At 39.5% G+C, this 19,593-nt stretch overlaps 1 protein-coding gene across 8 annotated transcripts in view; it reads left to right on the forward strand.

The window, feature by feature from the left end:
* RCBTB2 (RCC1 and BTB domain containing protein 2) overlaps positions 1-19,593 on the forward strand; it is a 49,619-nt gene that overhangs the window by 22,271 nt on the left and 7,755 nt on the right. For 3 of the 8 annotated variants that reach the window (XM_042916029.1, XM_042916101.1, XM_042916182.1), the window contains exons 3-13: positions 1,750-1,845; positions 2,191-2,255; positions 6,980-7,135; positions 7,328-7,478; positions 9,663-9,829; positions 10,375-10,533; positions 10,661-10,768; positions 11,835-11,977; positions 14,811-14,876; positions 17,653-17,843; positions 18,352-18,478. In XM_042916029.1, coding sequence (XP_042771963.1) covers positions 2,214-2,255; positions 6,980-7,135; positions 7,328-7,478; positions 9,663-9,829; positions 10,375-10,533; positions 10,661-10,768; positions 11,835-11,977; positions 14,811-14,876; positions 17,653-17,843; positions 18,352-18,478 — 1,310 coding nt within the window. In that variant the 5' untranslated portion in view covers positions 1,750-1,845; positions 2,191-2,213. Of the gene's footprint in view, positions 1-1,749; positions 1,846-2,190; positions 2,256-6,979; positions 7,136-7,327; positions 7,479-9,662; positions 9,830-10,374; positions 10,534-10,660; positions 10,769-11,834; positions 11,978-14,810; positions 14,877-17,652; positions 17,844-18,351; positions 18,479-19,593 lie in introns of those variants that run through there. The other 5 variants (XM_042916434.1, XM_042916265.1, XM_042916355.1 and 2 more) reach the window with 5 other exon arrangements.

The following is a 19,593-nucleotide window of genomic DNA, read 5'->3' on the forward strand; positions in this document are numbered from 1 at the left end:
GAAATAATGTGAGAAAAAAAATCAGTCTACTTTCTACAATGCTAGAGAATTCAACAGTTTTTTTTTTTCACAGTACTGTACAATAGTACTTATTCTTGAATCATTTTTAAATCTTCAAGAATGTTCTGACCAATAAAGATGAAATTATGTTAATCTTATGGTTAATGTTAGTTGAATCTTACAAATGTTATTTCTTTGATTGTGGTAATTTCAATATGCCACTCATGCAATTATGTCTTAACTTGAGTGTCAAATAAACACAATGGGCTGTGTTCCACCACTCTAATTTTTAAATAGGTACTATAATTGAAATTGATCAAAGACACCAAAAAGAGCTATTTATTTTCTTCCTTTAAAAACTAGGATACTCAGTTGATTAAACAAACCAACGAAACAAAACAAAAACTCTGTTAGCTGATATGGAATGATTTCCAGGAGATATATTGTTAACTGAGTTTTAAAAAAATGCAAATTGCCCAAGAGTATATAAAATTGCTATTTTTTATGTAAGGAGGAAACGAAACAGGAAGAATAAACCAGAAAACGATGGAATTGGTTACTTACAATGGTAGAGTGAGGGGTAGGGTGGGAAACGACAAACCGGGATTACTGGTTAGTGTGTTGGAAAGATTTCCCTTCTACTAGGCACAAGGTAGCCTACAATACAATGAGAGGCATCTCTTCTTTGGTCCCTTTTTCTCCTCTTATTCATTTCCTCTTTTTTCTTGCCTTTGACTTCTTTTCTAGTTTTTTTCTCTTCCTCTTTCTTTTTTCCCTCTCCTCTTTTTGTTTTTTGTTCTAGTAAACTTGGGGCAAAATGTAGATGATGCAGTTAGGATGAAACAAAACGAAAAGAATCTTCAATGCAGGCAGTCTCTTGTATACAAAAAGCTGTATTCAGAGGATGCTTTCAACCAATATATGGTATTGTGGTCTGCTGTGACCCATGTCCTGAGGTGGTTATAGCAATGAATGAGTCAGGGTTGCCTCTCTTAACAACGCTTGCAAATTAATAGAGAAGCACAGATCAAGTAGGATTAACTGTCACATGAAATTATCTTCCCATATTGGCAACTAGACCAAGTTTTATAAATAAATAAGTGAGAAAAGTCTAAGTGATTATTTTAAAAACAAGCATATCTTTTCCAAACATTAGAAACAATGATTTGTATCAGTTGTCATAGTTTGAGTTACAATTATTCTGAATATGATTATTCCTTATATTCTAAGAGACCTTTCTATAGCTGATGAGAACAAAATTTTACCAGCATTCTCTATTATAAAGCTCTAACTGCTTATAAATAATATCAGATAAAATGTTCTGATGTTAGTCCCTTTGAAATGTGGATTGTATTTGTTTGAGTAAATAGAACCCAAACTAATAAATCAGAAATATCAACATTATTAAATACGATTTCATTCTATTGCTTTGGGGTAGGGGAGAATATTTCTTTATATTTACTTTTAGTGATGGGATAGTTAACTGTGTAATGACTGAACCACAGTCTAGACATACTGCATATCTTTTGTTAGAGCTGCTTCTGCTGTTACTTCTATGTGGTAGAAAGTAGTCATTGTGGAGATGGTTAATTAAGGCAAGAACATTGAGTGCTGTTGCTACCTACTTGGTGGCTGTTGTTGCAGATTTTTTGTTAAAGTCTAGGATAACAAAGCCATATTTGGTTCATCCTTTCATTTTTTTCATTCATTCCTCCTTTTTCTTTCTTTCTTTTTTTTTTTTTTTTCCAGCTTAGCAAATCATACACTCTTCAGTGGAGCTGAGAACTGATAAGTCTGCTGTTCACAGATTTGGAACTTTCCAATCCCAGGGAAAATTTGACCAAGGTCTAAAATTTTATTTTTCCTTATCTAGAGGAGGTCAACTGTAAAATGAAAATTTTCTACTTATTTCCTTATAGATTTAAGAATCTTCATTTATCCTGGGATTACTTTTCCAGACCTCAGCAGGAGGATTACATAAGAGACCATAAGATAGTTTCAGAACAGTTAAAACACCTTTTGGTTTTTATAGCTGTTAACTCTCATGCCTACACCTTAATTCCCTTATCTTCCCTTCACCATATTTGAGCTTAGCTTATTTTCTCTGTTAATTGGAAGTAAAATAATTTTAACCTGCCTAGTTTCATTCCACACACAGGATCCTGATTTTACCACATACTTTTTCCTCAGGGACTGCACAGGACTGAGTCCGTATGGAAGAAGAGCTTTCCCTTTCCTATGGAGAAAGTGGCAAGGTTAGAAAAAACAAACAAAGAAAAACATGCCTCTGGAGCATGTATTTTCTGTTGCATGAAACCTATACCAATCATCTGTTGGTCATCCAATAGGAAGATCAGTGAGATAGTACTTGTCTTTGAGGGGCTCACAGTGTAGTTACTCAGATGCAAACATAATTACTGTGGGTACAGAGAATGCCAAAGGGGCTGGCAGAAAACTGTGGGTATTGTCTGAGGGGTAGGGCAGGGTTCCTGAAGATGGTGCCTTTTGAGCTGGATGAGGAGTACAGACCATCCCTACTTTCACAGATAATACCACCCTGCAAGAGCGTCTGAGTTGAGCAATGTTTGCTCCATTCCCAGAGATTTCAGAAAACTATAAAACACCTAATCTTAGATGACATATTCTTAATTCATCACAGATATTCTTTAACTTATTTATTTTCCACCACAGCTTAACATTACAGTCAACCAGCTTAAGTCTAGTCAGTGTCCAACTGATGTTAGAAGTTTCACACCTTTCAGCATGCACATCATTTTCCATCTTGTGTTAATTTTATTAAATTGACATGATGTCTGTTCTTCGTTAGTAACAATATTAACTGCCACTGTTAACTTTCATTTTCCTGTTTTCTGCTCTTTTTAAATAAATATGGTCAAAACACAGTAAAAGATGTAAATAATTATACAAAGCCAGCATAGTGTGCAATGGTGGCAGAACTTCTAAAACTGAACCATAGTATCACCATGGACGTGTTTGTTGTGAACCCTTGTAGGAAAGTACGAAAGTAGCTTACAAAAGTAATGTATAGAACTTGAGAATGTTATAAAATGCTAATAGAAAAATTCCTAATTTTTCCTGGGAGCAACAGGTTTTGTAAAATAGAAGAACAGACTCACAGAATTAACAATGAAATGACTTTATTACATATAAAGTGTTACATTGCCAGGAAGTCTTCAAAAGGCAAGGTGTTGGTGGGTTTTTTAAAATAACTTTTTTTGTTAGGCATGCCCAACGGGTAATTTTGGTTCTAATGCTATATGCGGTATTTTAAATTTAATTGTGACAACTTAGTAATCGTCTGGAGTCAGGTGAAGTATCATAATCTGGTTCTTCATATTGTTAGAGAAGCAGAGTTATATCGGTAGCACATACTCAAAAGAATAATAAAATGCTTCTTGGTCTCTAATTTTATGGAGCTTAGTTTCCTTAATTATATTTTTCTTGAGCTAATGTTAAAATTTCACTACTTTGTGTCTCCCAGATAGATGCCAGTGAAAGACAGGGGGGTGAGGGGCTGGATGTGAGCAAAGTAGTAAAGGAAATCTGGCCAGGAAATAGTTATTACCTATAATAATGTTATATGTAGGAAGGAGGATTATCTGGGCCAAATTAGGACTGAATTCTAGGGACACGATCTAGATGACTTATCTTGTCTACTGCTAAGCTCTCATTTCCTGGCAATGTTTTTGCCCCATTCAGATTTGTCTGTTGCCTGCCTTGGCTCTTGCTCAGCCAGTCCCTTATTTAGCAGGTGGGCACAGAGGTGGTTGGGTGCTTTTTGTAGAGATGGCTGCTGTCATGCAGGGTGGCTGCAGGTCCTACAAGGTGCGCTATATGTGAACCCTATGCTACCTACACTCTTATTATATACACAAAGTGTATATATACATATGGTACGTGTACATGTTTATAATACATACGGTGTATACAGCTGTATATACTCTTGAGTGTGTTGGAGAGAAAAATGTATTTTTCTTCTGTGAACAAAGATGTTACAGTTCCTTGAGACTGATACTAAATGTTTACCTCAAAAAGTGTAAATGTATGCATTTCGTAAAGTAAGTCATCAGTTCCCCCATGAAATAACTCCCCCAAAAGACTTAGAAAAATGAATTTTTGATGACTAACCTCCAGGAGCCCGTCTGACAGATATTTGAAAGCAATGCATTCACACCTCCTTTGTACCCAGGTTATATTGTAAATATTTGTTTTCTATCGTGAGCTCCTTGAAGGGAGTGATGATGTTTCGTTTTTATATCTTTAGATCCTTGCACTCTATACATGTTCAATGATACTGTCAGACCTGATGTTTTGTTGACCTGTGTCATCCTTTAACAAATGTATGACTGCAGGTGACATCACCCCCCCCCCCAAACACACACACACACATGAGGCCCAGTGGTTAGTAGAGTCATGGGGGGATGGGGGGTGGGTACTAGAGGTTTTATTCAGGTGGGCCATACTTTGTAGACAAGTGTTTAGGAGCTTGTTGGATTTATAACCTGATTCTAGGCATCTAAGAGACCACTTGATTTTTGTAGCAGGGCAAGTTGCAATCCAGAAATCTGCTTGAAAGGAGAAAATGAGGTAGCAGTGCTTATTTTCTCATTGTATATTGCCATCTGCCCTGTTTATGGAAGGTAACCCACAGTGTGGATTACTGCCCTGTTCAGCAAGGACTTTATGAGACCAGCCAGTGCCCTGTGATTGCAAGCAGTAGGTCTACCAGTGGTATAACTTTATGTGAACTGTTTTCTCTGCAACATGTGGTGTGTGGAAAGCAATCTTTAGAAGTAAGTGATCTTGGAGGGTTACTTAGTGCTTCTGTGCCTCAGTTTCCTTGCATTTAAAATGAGGATAGCAATATCTATGCCCTACAATTGTGAAGGTTGGAAATAATATATAAGAATTCTTTTAACTCACACATTAGTTCATCTATAAATATTTGAGGTCACATTCCAAATGTTGTTCTTTTTGAAATTTATAGACTTAAATAGGAAAAAAAATAAAATGAAGACCCCATAGAAAATAAGATTCCTTCATGATATATGGACGTGGATAATTTATGTAGAAGCTTAGAATAAAAGCTAACCTAACAAGATTCTGTCCTTAGCTCTGTAGTGGCCTTGGGTGCTGCCCAAAAGAGAATAGAAGACATCCTTCTCCAGACAGGGTCTTAGAACTTGAATGACATCGCGAGGGAAAGTGGCTGGATTTGGCATCAGGGGAGCTCATCTTGGTCAGGTGCTGCCATTAACTCAGGATGGTGCTGTGAGCTGTTATAAGCTGCTTACCCTCTGTATTAGTTTCTTAGGGCTGCCTTTGAAAAGTACCACAAACTGGGTGGCTTGAAGCAATAGAAATTTATTCTTTTATAGCTCTGGAGACTACAAGTCTGCAGTTAAGGCATCAGCAGAGCCATGCTTTCTGAAGGCTCTAGGGAAGAAGCCTTCCTTACTTCTTCCCAGCTTCTGGTGGCTCCTGGCAATCTTTGGTGTTCCTGGACCTGTAGCTGGATTGCTTCAGTTTCTGCCTCCATGGTTCACATGGGCTTCTTGAACACTGTGTGTCTTCACATGGTGTGATGCTGAATTTTATGTGTCAGCTTGAGTGGGCCACTGGTGCCCAGATTAAACATTGCTCCTGTGTGTGTCTCTGAGGGTGTTACCTCACAGAAGAGAATAGCGTTTGAATTGTTGAGCTCAGTAAATGGTTTGCCCTCCCTGGTGTGGGTGAGCATCATCCAATATGAAGGGGCTGAAGAGAACAAAAGATAGAGGAAGGAACAAAAGTAGTGGAACCCTCATGAATGGGATTGGTGCTTTATAAAAGGTGCTTCAGAGAGATCCCTAACCCTTTCACCCTGTGAAGAAACAGGGAGAAGGCAGTGGCTATGAAGCAGGAAGGGGGCCCTCATCAGAACATGAGCACTTCGGTGCCTTGATCTTAGATTTCCAACCTGCAGAACTGTGAAAAGTAAACTTTTGTTTTTTATAAACCACCCAGTCTGGCATGCACTAAGACTCTCCAGTACCTCAGAAGGTGACCTTATTTGGAAATGGGGTCATTGCGATGCATTTAGTTTAGTTACGATGAGGTCATTATGGTAAGCCATAATCCAGTCTGACTGGTGAGGGGAAATTTGGGCCCAGAGGCAGACATGTATAGAGGGAAGATGATGTGAAGATACAGGGAGAAGATGGCCATCTACAAGCCCAAGACAGAGATCTACATCCTTCCCTTGCAGTCCTCAGGAGGAACTAAACTGGTGGACACTTTGATTTTGAACTTCTAGCCTCCAGAACTGTGAGAAAATAAATTTCTTTTGTGTAAGCCACTCGGTCTGTGGTACTTTGTTATGGCAGCCCTAGCAAATGAATGCACACTTTGTGGGTGTATCCTCCTATCTCCAGACCTGAGTGGGGGGATGAGAGAAGCTGCTAACTGCTTAACTGGTGGTCAGAATGGACCCATGAACCGGCACTTCTGAGTCGTTTCCTTGGTGTCACCTTCAGCATTGTTCTTTTCCAAGGACACTTTTTGTTAAGACTTAGGCATCTGATGAAATAGCAGTGCTGTCTCTCTGTTTTTCCTGCCTTTACAACCAGCCTAGTTTCCAGAGCTACATTTAAGACCTAGCCAACGCTGAAAATACTTGCTAGCCATTCGGCCTCCCAGAAGTCAGTCAGGACGATTCCTGTGGCCTTGAGGAAAATTAGTAGGTGGGATCTGATCTCACCTGGAGTCTCTGTCTCTTGGTGGCTGTGAGAGCAGGACTGAAGCAGTGGGTTTGTAGAGGCATTTCCTGTAGCTATAAAGGGCCTCTCAAAAAGAGAGCCGTCCCTGCCTGAACTGGTGCTGACTCTTCTACAGAATTAAAAGGGGAAGGAAGAAAAAAGTATTTTTTAATTAATAGTCTTAATGTATATATATATGTATTTTTTTTTTTCCTTTTCAGCCAGTACAGGCTACTCTGTCATCTTTGAAGATGTTAGATGTGGGAAAGTGGCCAATTTTCTCCCTTTGTTCTGAGGAAGAACTGCAGTTAATTCGTCAGGCCTGTGTCTTTGGCAGCGCTGGCAATGAAGTTTTATATACTACAGTAAATGATGAGGTAAATTTTGAAGAAAAAATTCAGCCTCTTACCGTAATAGATTCGATGGAGTGGGGCAGAAACTGAGGAATTAAGGTTAAAAAGAAAGCATGAGAGTAGATTCTTACTTGTTACATAATGTTATACAATGAAGCAGTAATTACAGGTTTGTCAGAAATAGAGGTGCTTGAACTAACAGTCGTTTTCCCACAGATTTTTGTGCTTGGCACAAACTGCTGTGGCTGTTTGGGATTAGGTGACGTCCAGAGCACCATTGAACCTCGGAGACTGGATTCTTTAAGTGGCAAAAAAATAGCCTGCCTCAGCTATGGGAGTGGCCCCCATATTGTCCTTGCCACAACAGGTAACCTAGGATCACAGTGTAGAGGTTTAGCCATTGCCTTATTTGTTGAGAAACAAGATTTGGGACCACCCGTTAAATCGAGAACATACTTCTTGATTGGGTAGGAGTTTCCGGCTCTGTCCTGTGAACTTGACTGTGCTTTGGACAATGTGAAATATGAACATGTCTGAGTATCAGAGTAAGGTAATGGAGCAGATGGAATCTAGCACTTTCGATGTGAGAATGACAGTGCTATAAGCCCAGTAAACCCCTTTTGTTTACACTTCATAAGTTTAATTATTTTGCATTAAAATTAACTCACTCTGGACTTTTTGAATTTGAGATCTCTGATCTATGAACTGAGACACTGCAGCTAAGTCCAAGATGTTCTCTGACTCCTAGCACACTGGGATTCTTACCATGAATAATGACTGATGGCTGAAATATAATTACCACGAATAATAGACTAATGGCTGTTTCATGAATTCAGACTAATAAGACATTATAATTAAATCATACCTTAGTCTTTTCTTAAGCTAGGTGTTCATTTCATTAGTATTCTTTGAATTGAAAATAAAGTTTATAAATACTGTGTTGTATACTTATTTCACATAAATTTTAGGGAATTTTGGTTGCCAGTAATAGGCTAGATTATTGGGACCACTTCTTCACTGGAAACAACTAAAAATTCTAGATAAAATATTTAATTTTTTTCCATAAAGGCATCAAAGCACTAACAAGGCAGCGAGGAATTACTGGATCGGATTCAAGAGAAAGTATGAACTAAGGTTAAAGGGGAACTTAAAGCTAGTTTTGCCTTAAGGGCATCTGCTTCCCCCACCTAAATGAGTTGTGGTTTGGTGTACTCACAAGGTGAAGGGGTCATGGGTCAGACATCTAGCCCATTAGGCTAGGAACACCAAGGGCTAGGCTCTGGGGGCAAGAATGGGCCAGCTCTTTCATCTCTAAGGCACTGAACAGAAGAATCCTTGCCTGTGAGAAAAGCAAGGAGGAAAAAAGAAAGAAAGAAAACCTCTCCCTGAAGGGTTGTAATCATGGATTCGTATTCCAATTCACATCAGACTGGTAGTCCAAGAAATCTCAAGCCTTGGATTTATTAAAGAAGTACCTTTAAGTGCCTTAGTGGCATGACAGAAGTTAATGCGGATCCTTTCTAGAGGAAGGCACCTTCATTTCATCCTAGGCCTGAAGAAATATAATGCCATTGCAAAATGAGTTTTCAATGGCAATTAGCAGCACATAGTAAAAGATAATCAGGTACACAAGGGAACAAGGCACCATGAATGAGAACCAGCAAAAAAGATAGCAAACACTGAATACTAAGTATCAGCTGTTACCAGGTACAAGATGACTATATTTATTATGTTTGAAAAAATAAAAAACCAGCTTGAAGACCTGCAGAGATCAAAGAGGATTTGAAAAAGAATGAAATACACAATATAATTATCAAAATGAAAACTCCTTGGGCAAGTTTAATAGCAGTTTGGGCATATCAAAAGAGAAAATTAGTAAACTGGAAGATCAGAAGAAATTATCTGGCATGTAGCACCCAGAGATAATATGGTAGAAAATACAAGCACAAGGAGTATATACTGTATGGTTCCATTTATTTACAGTTCAAAAACAGGAAAAACTAAATTCTCTTATTGTGGATTATATATGGGGAGCTTTTGGAGTGATCATAAGGTTATATTTCTTGACCTGAGTGGTGGTACATGGGTGTGTGCTTTATAATTATTTATAAAACTGCATATATATCTTATGAACTTTTCTGAATATATATTATACCACATAAGAAATAATATATAACAAATATTTTAAAAATTAACTTGATCATTTTATAGATAAGAAAATAGGCCCAGGGAAATTAAATGACCTACAGTGTCTTGACTTTCAATCTGATGTTTTTTCCTATTATTCTTAGTAGCATTTCTCTGCTGTTTATTTACAACCTATCTGCCAGCTATTTTAACTCATCCATTTAAATTTCATCTTGTTGCTTTGAGATAGAGTATCTCAAATTTTCCAAGTGTATTCTCTTATGGAATGAGTTTGGTGGGATAGGGAAATCAATTATCATTTGCACATGAATTTTTAGTTTTCATTTGTAGAAGGATGCAATATATATGTTCATATAATGAAGTAGATGTTTTGAAAGCTGGTTTTATTTCTTTTTATTTTCAGAAGGAGAAGTCTTTACCTGGGGTCATAATGCTTACAGCCAGCTGGGCAATGGGACAACTAATCATGGTTTAATGCCCTGTCATATTTCTACTAATTTGTCAAACAAACAAGTCACTGAAGTTGCCTGTGGGTCTTACCATTCTTTGGTGCTAACATCTGATGGAGAGGTGAGAATAGTTAGTGTAAATCTCATTGATTTTTTTCAGTAAGATTATATGGATTGTTACAGCCATCTTGGAAACATGGTCATTTGATTAAAATAACCACCTCCCTCAAATTCAACCTTATTCTTGTTAGCAGTTCATAATCATGGTGGTTACATCATTAAGTGTACCTTTATGTAGTAAGGATTTCTATAACTGCAGAATTTAAAAGGTTGTAATGTTCTTTCTATATTGCTATATACTCAAGGGTTTTATTTGCAAAAAGAAAAGCCCTAAAATGCTGGAAAATATGGCTGAAGCCAAGTAGATATTTTGATAAATATTATATATTTGATGATCATTATTGTTATTTGTACAGATAATACCAATAACCCAATTTTATAAAGTATTGTAAATTTTGTAAGAATGAATTTTACAAAAACTTCTCTATGTTGTGAGAATTTATGGATATCAAGCATTCTGAAAACAAAGATGAGGCATTATGAGTACATGTTAATTTCTAATTGAGATACTTTTTAAGTTAATGTGTTTCATTTATTGATCCCCAGGTATTTGCCTGGGGTTATAATAACTCCGGGCAGGTAGGATCTGGATCAACAGCCAATCAGCCAATCCCTCGAAGAGTCACAGGCTGCTTACAGAATAAAGTAGTTGTGAACATAGCATGTGGGCAGATGTGTTCAATGGCAGTGGTGAACACTGGCGAGGTAAGAAAGTTATTTCATATGTTGTTTAGAAAAAAAACCCATTCGCCTGATCGGTGGCGTGTTTCTCACAGCAGAGAGCTTGCTTGCATGTGTCTTTCGTGGGACTGAGTCTCTGGTTTTCTCTCAGGTCTATGTCTGGGGTTACAATGGAAACGGGCAGCTTGGACTTGGCAGTAGTGGCAACCAGCCAACCCCCTGTAGAATATCGGCTTTGCAAGGCATTCGTGTCCAGCGGGTACGTCCACAGGGGTCTGTGTGTGCCTGGTTTTACGTCTTTCGTGGCAAAGATGCCAATGTACACAGTTTTCTTGGCAGATGAAAAGTTTAGCTGCTTGATGTTTTCTTTATTGAACTAAAAACCAAAGCTCTGTTTCCCTGAGTAAAGTTGTAGATGTTCATCAGGAAATTCTGTTTCTAGGCCACTCTCATACATAGCTGTTGGAATGTAAATTGTTACAATCTTTTCCAAGGAAACTTTGGCAGCATATATCAGGAGCCTTGTAAATATTCATACCCTTTGTTCTGTAATTTTCTTCCAGGGATATTTAAGGAACAAAAAAGAAAGACACAGCATTAGTGGAGAGATATAGCAAAAGAGGAAGGAAGCGAGGGAGGGAGGGAGGATAAAGAGGGAAAGAAAGAAAAGAAAAAAATATCAACTTTAATAAATAAATAATAGATATAGCATAATTTAATCAAATAATAAGTTAGTGATTAAATAAATTATACAAAATCTACATGAATGGAAATGATGCTTACAAAGGATTTTTAATGATATGGAAATAGTGCTATGTGATGTTATATAAAAATGAAGATACAGACATGGTGCATGGAGACATGGCACGTGTTTCTGTACTGTATGTGTGTGTGTGTGTATATATATAGAAAAAAATCCTGATCTTGAGATTACTTTCATATTTATACTTTTTTTATGGTATTTCACATTAAACATGTTTTACAAAAAAAAAAAAAGGAAAGTAATTCTTAAAAAATAAAAGTGTATTTCATATTCACTTCACACCCCTTGATCTCTGTGAGCATAATGAATGCCATATGAAAGCTGAATAAACCAGACTCATGTCACTGAAGGAAATCATGTTGATCTTAACGGCCGTTTTGGCCACATGTGGGCTGAGCTAGTTCTGGACTAATATAGGTTACCTCAATGTTGGTCTCTCTGGGCAGGCTGCCTCTTTTTCTTCTTCTTCTTCTTCTTTTTTTTTTTTTACATCTTTGATTCTTAACCTATCTCGTGAAAGCATATTTGCAGGCCTAAGTGAATTTGGTTTTCCTCTTTCCAGGTTGCCTGTGGCTATGCGCACACATTAGTGTTAACAGATGAAGGCCAAGTGTATGCTTGGGGTGCAAATTCTTACGGCCAGTTGGGCACTGGCAATAAAAGTAACCAGTCCTATCCTGCACCTGTCGTTGTGGAAAAGGACAGGTAATATGTGCATTTTCAAAACAACTTGCATGTTCTTTAGTGATTAAACAGAACTTGGACGTGATACAGAATTGTGGGGAAACTTACTGCTAATATTAGAATAGTCTTTCACCAGAGCATTCATTCCTCTTTAAAATTGGCTTTTGAACCCTTGGGGAGTTTGTATGTTAAATACTCTACTTTCATTTACCCCTATTTCAGCTACTGTACACAAACAACAAGGACTAAGCCTCCCACAGCTGTTCTACATTATTCCTCTCCCTCACAAATTACCTTTTCCTCCTCCTTGTTTTCTGTTTTACATTAAGAGGAAGTTGATGATGCTTGAGGTGGATTTTCTGTGGCTTAGAAAAACAAAAGTACCTCAGATAGATTATAAAGCCATTCACTCAGCTACGTGTAAAATTTGCCAGTTGAAAGGATAAGACCATCTCATGATTTTAGCTCCCAAGCTATCACTATGAGGCAGAGTATAGTGGTTAGAAAATTAAGACTTAGTTTTGCTCACTTGTTTGCAAGGTTGTGTCAAGTAATTAACATATCCAAAATTTTCTTCCAGTTATCCTACTACTTTTGAAAGCCCTTTGAATGTCTCAAACATGGCCATAGCACTGCCTTTTCACTCTTATCTCTTGACACAGTAGTATAGGACAAAAATATTCATTATTGTGTCTGTTAAACCAGGTTTATAATCATTGTAGGAATGAATACTGCTATTTTCATTTTTATTGTACATACTAATTTTTGTTATATCTGATTTCAAAGTAAGCATATGGATATATAGATTATCTTGCATTTGTATGCAATTCTTTCATATTTTCCTGTTGGAATATTTAACAATAAAAGTGAAGAACCAAATTGTCATTTTCAACCCCCTTGATTTTCATGTGAGTATTATAAACCTGGCTAATTTTGTTTAACCTATGTTAAATAGGTTTTAAAAAAAACCTATTTTTGTTTTTTTCCCCCAAAATCTTAGAATAAGAACCTGGACCTCATAAGGATTGGGGAGAAGGAGAGGGAATGGAGGTCAGGAACTGGTGGGAATGTACTAGATGTGTGCAGCCGTGCCATTGCCACCCCCGTTTAGGTAGTTCAGGGCTCCTCAGTGAAAAGAGAAGGGACAGTCTTGAGGCTTTGAGCAATCACGAAAATGCTTCAGTTTAGCAAATCGGGTCAGTAGGGACATTTAGTATTTAGACAAACAGTAAAGTGTTAAAGGATCAAATAAAGGATCAAATCAAAACATGTTTGTATAGCCCTTTACCATTTTTATGGTGCTGTCACACTTTCTGTAAATTTGAACTCCTCGTCCCTGGACTTGCCAAATCCACTACTGTCTGCCCACCAGCAGCTTGCCCCACATTGCTCTGCTGGTCCCTGGTCGTCCCAGGATGAGCACCAGGTCTTCCCACTCCCATCATGCTAGGCCAGAAAGAGTGTAGGACAGCTTGGGGAAGAAGGAAAAAGAGGCAGAAAAGGAGGGCAGGGGAGTTATGTTGAGTGCCAACTCCTTACGTGGTACTTGAGAGTATTGCTTGTTTATTTTAAAAACTTAAGGTTTTAAAAAAACTAACTTTTTTCAAATTTTGAATTATAAATGCAAAAAAAGTGGAAATAGCTCCACACTTGCACACTCGCTGTTGTCCATGTAGTCATTATTTGGGCTACAGAAATCATGGCTGAATGTTTTGAATGCAATATTCCTACTTTTCTGTTTTCCATGCCTGAATTCGCTGTGGTAACCCCTGAGCTTGCAGGCTCTCCATCACACCAATATTGCGAGGGAGGAATTTGTAAGTCTGCTGGGACTTGTTTTGCACGTACCCACCCTTTTCAGCGACTGAAATTTGCAGATATGTTATGACTTATCTCTCAAGAACTCACTTCTGACTCTTGGGGCCCATTTCGGGGAAGTTTGACTAATTAGAAACAAAAGGATTGAATGTAGGGTGGGGTGGATCTTCAGGTCCTGGTTACCTGTTCACAGAAGTGGAAAGTGAATATCTGTGTACATTGGATCCTTTGCTTAAACGACAACCCAAGGAAAACCTTTTAAAAATTTTTCCCACAGAGATCTATGATGAAGAATGCTAATGACATTTGTTAGCAATTTATGTTCACATAAAAGTAATTTTAACGACTAAAGTAATTCTCTTCTCTCTAACCCAGTCATTCCCAATCTTTCTGAAGTCTCAGTACTTTGATTCACCAGCATTTATCTTTGTTCTTAAAGTTCCATAAAAGCATAGTTGAAGTTAAATTGATTTAAAGCTAACTTTGCCTTGAATTTTTGGGAATTTTGTGACACCTTGATAATTGGTAGTATGTTGGCCTCTTACAAAACCAGGCTTGGGAATCACTGCTCTGGATCTTTTTATTATTACTGTTTCTTCTCCATTCTTCTTCTGTCTCACAAATTACCTTTTTTCCTCTCCTCATTGTTTTCTGTTTTATATTCTTCCTCACTCTCTGCTTTTTCATTTCTAGTACTTCACAGCCATTAAGCTGCAGTCGTTGGGGATCATTCCATTGAGGTGACACAAAACTCATTTATTATGAATGGCTAGTACTTTTTTTTTTTCATTAAGCATGGCTACAAAATAAAATGAAATATGCCAGACATTCTGACAGTAAAGTTTAGCTCAGTTTATAGTCATCGTCTGTTGCATATTAGACTGGAAAATCTGAGCTTCAGAATTTTGCTTCTTGGTATGAATCGGATTTAAGAACAGATGACCTTAGGCAACAGCTGGATGCGTTGGCAGTTGGTTGGGTCCCAAGCTTAGACTTGAAGGTTCCCTCTAAACTTTCTCCACTCTTGTTCCTGTAGCAGCTGCTGCCGTCAGCCAAGCCCGTGCCCCACCCCTGACTTCCCGTGTGCCGCTAGGTGTTCCAGGTAAACTTCACGAGGCCATGTTAAGGGAAGGCCACTGCTCCACAGCCTTCTGCATCTTGACCCCTGTGCTGTGTCTGTTCCAGCCTTCCTCCACCAAGCAGTGTTCCCTCCTCCTGTGAAGGCAAAGGCTACTTCCTTTCCACGGAGGCTAGTAAAGATATTTCAGAAGTGAATGCAGGAATTAAATTATTTTGGTTTTCTGATGTTGGGTAGTTGAGCCCAGAAGGACACTGTTATGTTCCCATCAGTTACATTTTTCATAGAACATCATCAGGGAGGAGAGAGGCTATCTGTGATTTTAAGTGGTTTCCCAGAGTTCCTGCAGCCACTGGTAAACACTTCAGTCACCAGAAGAAACTGGTTTTGAGTGTGCACTCTGCCGTAGCTGATTTCATTTACTCACAAGGCTGTGAAAGGATTGCTACCTGGATTCTGCTCTCCTCACTTTTTTTTTTTAAGATGATAAAATAGAGGATAAGTGTTTAAGTACCTTGGCCTCCATAGGCTGCTGTCTGGCCCTCAGCCCTGTGCCCTGCCCCTCGCACCAAGCCATGTAAAATGAAGTGTGTTGCTGCCCTCACATTTGGTGTAATGTGTGAGGGTGGGTGGCCTTTTCTTTGAACAGATGCCTTTTCTTTGAACAAATGCATTTATTCCATTTCCTTGCCTTTTCTTTATTGAGAAGGATATGCTTATTGAGAAGCCAAATAGGATTGGCAATATTCCCTGTGTGGGCAAGGAAGATTCTTTTGTAAAAAGCACATATTAGAGGTTTGGGCCCATTCACTGACTTGACCATGCAAATAGGGAAGGTCTCACTGTCTGAATTGATCATTGGAAATATAGTCTCTGTGTGAGGGAGGCTTTGTCACTTAAAATGCCAAGAAGTAGTAAACCTGTTAAGCCTCTACTGCTGGCTACACTTTGTACACCAGACTCTGTGCTTGGTGTTTAACATTTTATCATTTAATTTGTATGTACTGGCTTCCAATGTGATGGAACAGAGGCTTGGGAACATTTACGCCGTCACACAGCCCAGTGGTAGAGCTAGGATGTGGCCCTCGGTGTGTTTGACCCCAGCATCCAGGCTCTCCACCGTGGTACAGCATAGCTTCTTGTGTAGTACTCCCATCTTCAAGAGCTAAGAGCTGCCCTTGAATGAATCCCCGAAATGATTGGGACCACACATGAAAACAGTACACCTCAGCCTTCTGAGGCAAGCCACCACGACAGTGTTCAGCTTGCATGATGACCATCTTCCCTCCTTGTCTGGGAAACGGCCGATTAAAACAGGCAGTGGAGGGATGTCTCCACCCTCCAATTGCTAGGCTGTCAATGGGGTCTTCCCATCCCTCAGTCGCTCTGTGTTGTTCTGTCCTTCCCAGTTAGTCAATAAAATAACCTAAAAATTGTGCTTAATCAGACACCTTACTGGGGAGAGAAAGACACTTGGGGAGAGAGAAATAAGCCAGTGATTTAGCCTGCCAGGAACTTATAATCTAGCAGAGTAGGTGAGACATACCTCCCTGAGAAGTTAAGGGCCAGGCTGGAGTGGTGTGGATGGGATGAATGGCAAGAGTGCAGGTGAGCAAGAGACCTCTTCCTCTGGGGCCATTTGAGCTGAGCCTTGGAAGATGGGCAGGATTTCTAAGGCAGAGAGAAAGGAAAGAGCATTCCTGCACAAGGACTTTGTGAGGAAAAATGTTGAGGGGCAGTGAGTACATCTGTTTGTTGGAACATAGGGTATGTAGGTAAATGTGATTTGAAAGAGGATTGGATACAGGCGCAAGACAAATTATGGAAGGTCTTGATGTCACACATCTGGATTTTATCTTGTGGGAAGCCACGGAAGGTTTGAGAGTACCGACGAGGATGCTGTTTTCAGAGGATTGTTAACCTGCCGGCCTTGTGTGATTTGGATCGGAAAAGAGAGTCTTAAGGCATGGAGACCACGGAGGCTGTTGCTTTGGAGTCAGATATGGGCTGTGCCTGGCCTAGTGGCAGATGGGAGAAATTAACAAAGAGAGAATCTATGTTATTTGTCAATTGGATATTCTGAAAAAAGTGAGGAGGGAGAAGTCAAAGATGACTCTGAAGCTCTGAGCCTAAGTCACTGAGGATCTTGGTGCCACTGCCTGCTGTGGGCAAAATCAAGATGGCAACCTCACTTTGGGTAAAATAGTTTACTCTCTTTTGTGAATCTGTACAGTGGCTTATTCTTAGAGAAAGTTAATTATTTCTAAATCAACAAAAACAGGGCTATTAGGAAGTATTCTGAGAACTACCTCCCTGGCAATTGTGAACTTATCAGAAAACTGCTCTCTTGGGCTCTCAAAGATAGAGTCCTATGAGTTAGAACTACTGACCTTACTGTTTGCAGTGTGAATTGGGGTGGCCCACAGCATGCTGCATCTAACACTAAAATCGGTAAAGTTTTAATGAAAATATTTCTTGATACTGGATCAAGACCTGGGTTAAGTAGCCCAAGTCTTTATCACTGTTTTGTTTGTTTTGGCCTTTACCCTTGGATTGTTTTTGCATTTCACCACGGGACAGTATATATTTTTGTAGGCCTACGGGCTGGAAGTGGTAACAGGTAGATCTTTATGAGTTGTGCCATTGAAGGATAGCTTAAACCTAAATAACTGTTTCGTGCCTGAAAATCTAGATTAAGTCTCGTTTTGTTTTTTAAATCCGTTAAAGTTAAGGGAAGGAGAAATCAACTTGTTTCTTCTCCTGTTTGCCACGTTCACTTGGCATTTATTTGTGAACCTAGAATTATAGAGATTGCGGCCTGCCACTCGGCCCACACTTCGGCTGCCAAGACCCAGGGCGGGCACGTGTACATGTGGGGCCAGTGCCGGGGCCAGTCCGTGATCCTGCCTCACCTCACGCACTTCTCCTGCACCGACGACGTGTTCGCCTGCTTCGCCACTCCTGCTGTCTCTTGGCGCCTCCTGTCCGTGGGTGAGTGGTCTCTGCCCATTTGGGTGAAAACTAGCAAGACAACCCCGGTGATAGTAAAAGGACTTTTTAGGTGCAGAATCATATATTTTCTCGCTAATGGGCTCCTGTGAAAGGAAACTGATTTGATGGATTAATTTTTCTTGAAAGTATCAGAAACCAGGATCACATACTAAATTAAAAGCTATTTCATTTGACTGCTTTTTAGTGTTCCTGAAAAACTATTCTCTTTTATTTTTAGCTAGTCTATTTACTCAAACATTCAAAAATTTCATTGAGGGGGCAGTTTGGGACTTTTTAGTTGTTCTGTCAGGTTTACAAGGAGATGTGTGTGAGGCTCTTACCCTTAATGATTACAGAGACGTGAAAATCTGTATTTAGGGGAAAGAAAGCACCACTCAGCCATTTATTTCGGGTATTTTCCTGAGTGTCACAAGAGCGATGTTGTATTCTGGCCTGCATTTCTACTGTGTCTGTCCTTAAGCCTGGAAACATTGGTGTTCCTCTGTAGAACCTGATGACCACCTGACAGTGGCAGAGTCGCTCAAGAGGGAATTTGACAACCCCAGTACAGCAGACCTGAAATTCCTGGTGGACGGAAAGTACATTTATGCACATAAAGTCCTTCTCAAAATTAGGTAAGGAGTCATTTACGTTGAGACTTGAGATAAACATGATTTTCTAAGTGTTCACAGAACTAGAGGAGGCACTTCAGTAGTTATGAAAATAACGTAAGGCTGATTTCACCCTTGCGAGCGTGCAGTGCAGCCAGGGAAACACAGGACACAGGAAACGAGAACCACCGGGGCCTGTGGGGGAGAGAGTAAACGGCTACGGGCTTCCTTAGACACTTTGCGGGTGGTCTGTCCAGCCCGGCGTCAGAGCGGCTGGCTGCCACCTGGGCTTCCTGCCCAGGACCCGAGCTTCGTCGCTTTCCTTGTCAGTTGTGGGACAGTGAACTTTTAGATGCTTGGGAAAAAGAGAAGGTAAGGCTTTTGCAAGGCAGCAAGGTCTGGGGTAAAATTAACACCGAGATTTTAAAATTCAGATTTATTGAGGCATCATTTTTGAGCAACGAGCTGCATCCATTTGAAGTGTGCAGTTTGAGGAGCTTTGACATATATTTATGCTGTGAAACCACGGCCCTATATCAAGACATAGAACATTCCTGTCATCCCTCAAAGGTCCCTCATGCATCAGCCCTGGGGCAAGCACTGATTTTCTTTCAGTCACTATAGATTCGTTAGCATTTTCTAGAAATTTATGTTAATGGAATCATATAGTCTGTATTCTTTTGTGCCTGGCTTCCTTCTCTTAGCATAATGATTTTAAAAACCATCATGTTGTTGTGTAACAGATATTTAAATCCTGCTACAATGAATCACAAACTCAGTATGGCATTTTAGTCTCAAGTACGCCTCTTTGGTTGTGCTGTCCAACATTCCTTCACTCCTACTATTGCCCCTAAACCTTCATAAAAGAGACAGGGGCATTAGTTTGCTAGGGCAGCTGTAACAAAGTGCCACACACTGAGTGGCTTCAACAACAGCTCTGGAGGCAGAAGTCCAAGATCAAGGTATTGGCGGGATGCGTTCCTCCCAAGGGAGAATTCATGCCTCTCTCCCAGCTTCTGGTGGCTTGCTGGCAATCTTCGGCATTCCTTAGCTTGGGGCATGATTGACCACTCCAGTCTTTACGTGGGGTTCTCCCTGTGTGCATGTCTGCATCCAAATTCCCCATTTTTATAAGGACA

The sequence above is a fragment of the Panthera leo genome, chromosome A1, assembly GCF_018350215.1.
Source record: "Panthera leo isolate Ple1 chromosome A1, P.leo_Ple1_pat1.1, whole genome shotgun sequence".
Lineage (NCBI taxonomy): Eukaryota > Metazoa > Chordata > Mammalia > Carnivora > Felidae > Panthera > Panthera leo.